At 42.4% G+C, this 3583-nt stretch overlaps 1 protein-coding gene across 1 annotated transcript; it reads left to right on the top strand.

Annotated features, from left to right (window-relative positions):
• Positions 1-726: 726 nt before the first annotated feature.
• Positions 727-2749, top strand: LOC113329247 (glycine-rich cell wall structural protein-like). The gene is made up of 2 exons (XM_026576208.1): positions 727-1733; positions 1998-2749. The coding sequence occupies exons 1-2, from the start codon at positions 818-820 to the stop codon at positions 2555-2557; spliced, it is 1476 nt and encodes a 491-aa protein (XP_026431993.1). The 5' UTR covers positions 727-817; the 3' UTR covers positions 2558-2749.
• Positions 2750-3583: the final 834 nt, after the last annotated feature.

The raw sequence follows: 3583 nt of genomic DNA on the forward strand, positions 1-3583 counted from the left end.
GCAAAAACAATTGAGCAGCGAGCAACATTGAAAGTTGCAATTCTAGGCCCAATACTTTTTGATTCTGAGTTGAACAAACCGACAAAACAAAATGGCAACGCGAGTGCTCTACCGTTTGAGCTAGGCTACATCCATGTTTGAGACGGCCATCATGTTTTTCTTTACTTTTTGTGTTCATGTCTCTATTTTAGGACTGCAAATTTTGGAGGTAACATATATGCCATGGTGTGGTTGCTGTGGTATATATATATATATATATATATATATATATATATATATATATATATATATATATATTTCCGGTAATAGGTGTCGACCAAAAGAGGATTGATTATTAGAAGTACACGCGTTATAATTCTCCCACTACAGTTTTAGCTGTATGATGAAACTAGCTAATGGGGCGGTGAGCTGGGTGCATGTCAAAATCTATAGAGGGAACAGAATACATGCAACAATAATATCACACGTCCTTTAATCGATCGACATAGAGCTAGTCTCAGTGGAAGTAATAAGATGATTAAACGATTGAATCATTGCAAATGTTTACATTGTCAAATATACCCACTAGGCACTAGCTATTATGATTATTATTATACTGTGGGTGCATGCATGAGTCACAACTTACAAAAACACGACTATAAATAGATCAGTAGATCAGATGCAAAATATTATACTTTCATCCCTAGCTTAATCACTCAAACATCCATTTTGCTTTCAAATTTGAAAAAAAAAAAAACTTAATCTTCGTATACAAATCTATTTCTATACTCTCTTACTAGCAACTCAAAACTGAGATCACATATAAACTTTAACCATTATGGGTTTATTCTCATCGCCTTTAGTTTTTATTCTTAGCTTGTTCCTCGTTACTAGTTTCGCTATCATTGCTCAAAGCCGAATAGCTAGGAAAGACTTGGGTTTGGATTTTGGAGGTCGAGGTAATGTAGGAGCTCGAGTAGGTTCAGGTATAGGCTTAGGTGGAGGTGGTTCCGCATCGGGCTCTGGATCTGGTTCTGTTGGTGCAAGAGGACGAGGTGTGGGTAATGTAGGGGGAAATGTAAGAGGTAATATAGGAGGTAATGTTGGAGGCGGAATAGGTACAGGCATAGACTTAGGTGGAGGTGGTTCTGCATCTGGTTCTGCCGGTGCGGGCAGTCAAGGTGGGGGTAACGTAGGAGGTAAAGTCGGAGGTAATGCAGGAGGTGGCGCAGGTACAAACATAGGATTAGGTGGAGGTGGTTCTGCATCCGGCTCAGGTTCTGCTTCAGGCTCCTCTGGTGCAAGTGGTCAAGGTGGAGGAAATATCGGAGGTAATGCAGGAGCTGGAGTAGGTACAAACATAGGCTTAGGTGGAGGTGGTTCTGCATCCGGCTCAGGTTTTGCATCTGGCTCCGCTGGTGCAAGTGATCAAGGTGGAGTAAATGTAGGAGGTAAAGTCGGAGGTAATGCAGGATCCGGCGTAGGTACAAACATAGGTTTAGGTGGAGGTGGTTCTGCATCTGGTTCTGCTGGTGCAGGTAGTCAAGGTGGGGGTACTGTAGGAGGTAAAGTTGGAGGTAATGCTGGAGGTGGCGCAGGTACAAACATAGGCTTTGGTGGAGGTGGTTCTACTGGTGCGAGTGGTCAAGGTGGAGGAGATGTCGGAGGTAAATTCAGAGGTAATGTAGGATCTGGAGTAGGTACAAACATAGGCTTAGGTGGAGGTGGTTCTACATCTGGCTCCGCTGGTGCAGGTGGTCAAGGTGGAGTAAATGTAGGAGGTAATGCAGGAGGTAATGCAGGAGTTGGCGTAGGTACAAACATAGGCTCAGGTGGAGGTGGTTCTGCATCCGGCTCAGGTTCTGCTTCAGGCTCCGTTGGTGCAAGTGGTCAAGGCGGAGGAAATTTCGGAGGTAAAGTCGGAGGTAATGCAGGAGCTGGAGTAGGTAAAAACATAGGCTTAGGTGGAGGTGGTTCTGGATCCGGCTCAGGTTCTGCATCTGGCTCCGTTGGTGCAGGTGGTCAAGGTGGAGTAAATGTAGGAGGTAATGCAGGAGTCGGCATAGGTACCAACATAGGCTCAGGTGGAGGTGGTTCTGCATCCGGCTCAGGTTCTGCTTCAGGCTCCGCTGGTGCAAGTGGTCAAGGTGGAGGAAATATCGGAGGTAAAGTCGGAGATAATGCAGGAGCTGGAGTAGGTACAGACATAGGCTTAGGTGGAGGCGGTTCTGCATCCGGCTCAGGCTCTGCATCTGGTAACGTTGGTGCCGCTGGTCAAGGTAGTGGTGGCGTAGGAGGTAAAGTTGGAGGTAATACTGGGGCTGGAGTAGGTACAAACATAGGCATAGGTGGAGGAGGTTCTGCATCCGGTTCAGGTTCTGCTTCTGGCTCCGCTGGTGCAACTGGTCAAGGTGGAGGTGATGTAGAAGGCAACTCAGGAGCTGGAGTAGGTACAAGTATTGGCTCAGGTGGGGACGGTTCTGTATCCGGCTCAGGTTCTGCTAGTGTAGGAGGTCGAGGTGGAGTTGATGTAGGAAGTAACGTAGGAACTGGAATAGGTGCTGGCATAGGCAAGTGAATGACTAATTTCAAACAACATTTAAAGGTTATGATCAGGTGTACCTAAGTAAATCACCAGCGAAATATATATGATCAGCTCATATTAAGTCTATCTAAATAAAGAAGGGCTGAGGCCGAATGTAATTTGCCCAGTTTATCGTTTAATAGCTTTGTAATAGATTTTGAGAAATTTGCTGCACTTAAATGGCAAAATTAGTTGATGCTTTCCAAAATTCTCTTGATCGTTTAGGCTTTGTTGATCATTTGCTAACGAAGAAACACCAACCCGTGATATAATGCAAATTAATACCCCGTTTGCTCTCTAATTCTCAGATTTTCTAGAATTTACAAGCACTAGGAAAAGAATTGCACAAGAAGTATCAACAAGTGTCAGTGGTTTACACCTAAAAATTACAATATAAATGAGCTTTGTATATCTCTCTCAAGGCATAAAACATCTAAAAAGAGAGAGCTCCAACAATCCGTGGTTTACACAGTGTTCTGCAACTTAACCATAATTGACCACTTCTTTGATGGACAATGTCACACCAATATATGTCAAATATGTCATACTTGTTCCTCGACTCTTTGTTTAAAGACACTTCTCTGTAACTTTTAATAGTAAAGTCCTTTTCTTATCTTTAACTCTCTTTTTTTTATGGTCCCTATCCTAGTTAGTAATTCGGGATTCGGCAAACGTACGGAACGGCAAACGTACGAGTATTATACGGTTTTGTAAAACCCAAATTCGATCCAAAATTCGGTCAACGGAACGTGATTCGTCAGTAATTCGGAACGGCATACGTACGTGTATAATTCGATTTATAAATGTGAGTTCGGATCTGAAAATTCGATATCTATATATAATAAATAATTAGTATTTATAAGGTCATAGAATAATTTTTATGCATACATGTGAGTTATTTAAAGAAAAAATAAACTTAATATGATGATATTAATAATATATACAACATTAATCATCAAAGAGGACGTGGTATAGTGGTTTAGATCTCTCTCACCTACACCTTCAAATCTCTTCTGTCAT

This window comes from Papaver somniferum, unplaced genomic scaffold (genome assembly GCF_003573695.1).
Source record: "Papaver somniferum cultivar HN1 unplaced genomic scaffold, ASM357369v1 unplaced-scaffold_115, whole genome shotgun sequence".
Lineage (NCBI taxonomy): Eukaryota > Viridiplantae > Streptophyta > Magnoliopsida > Ranunculales > Papaveraceae > Papaver > Papaver somniferum.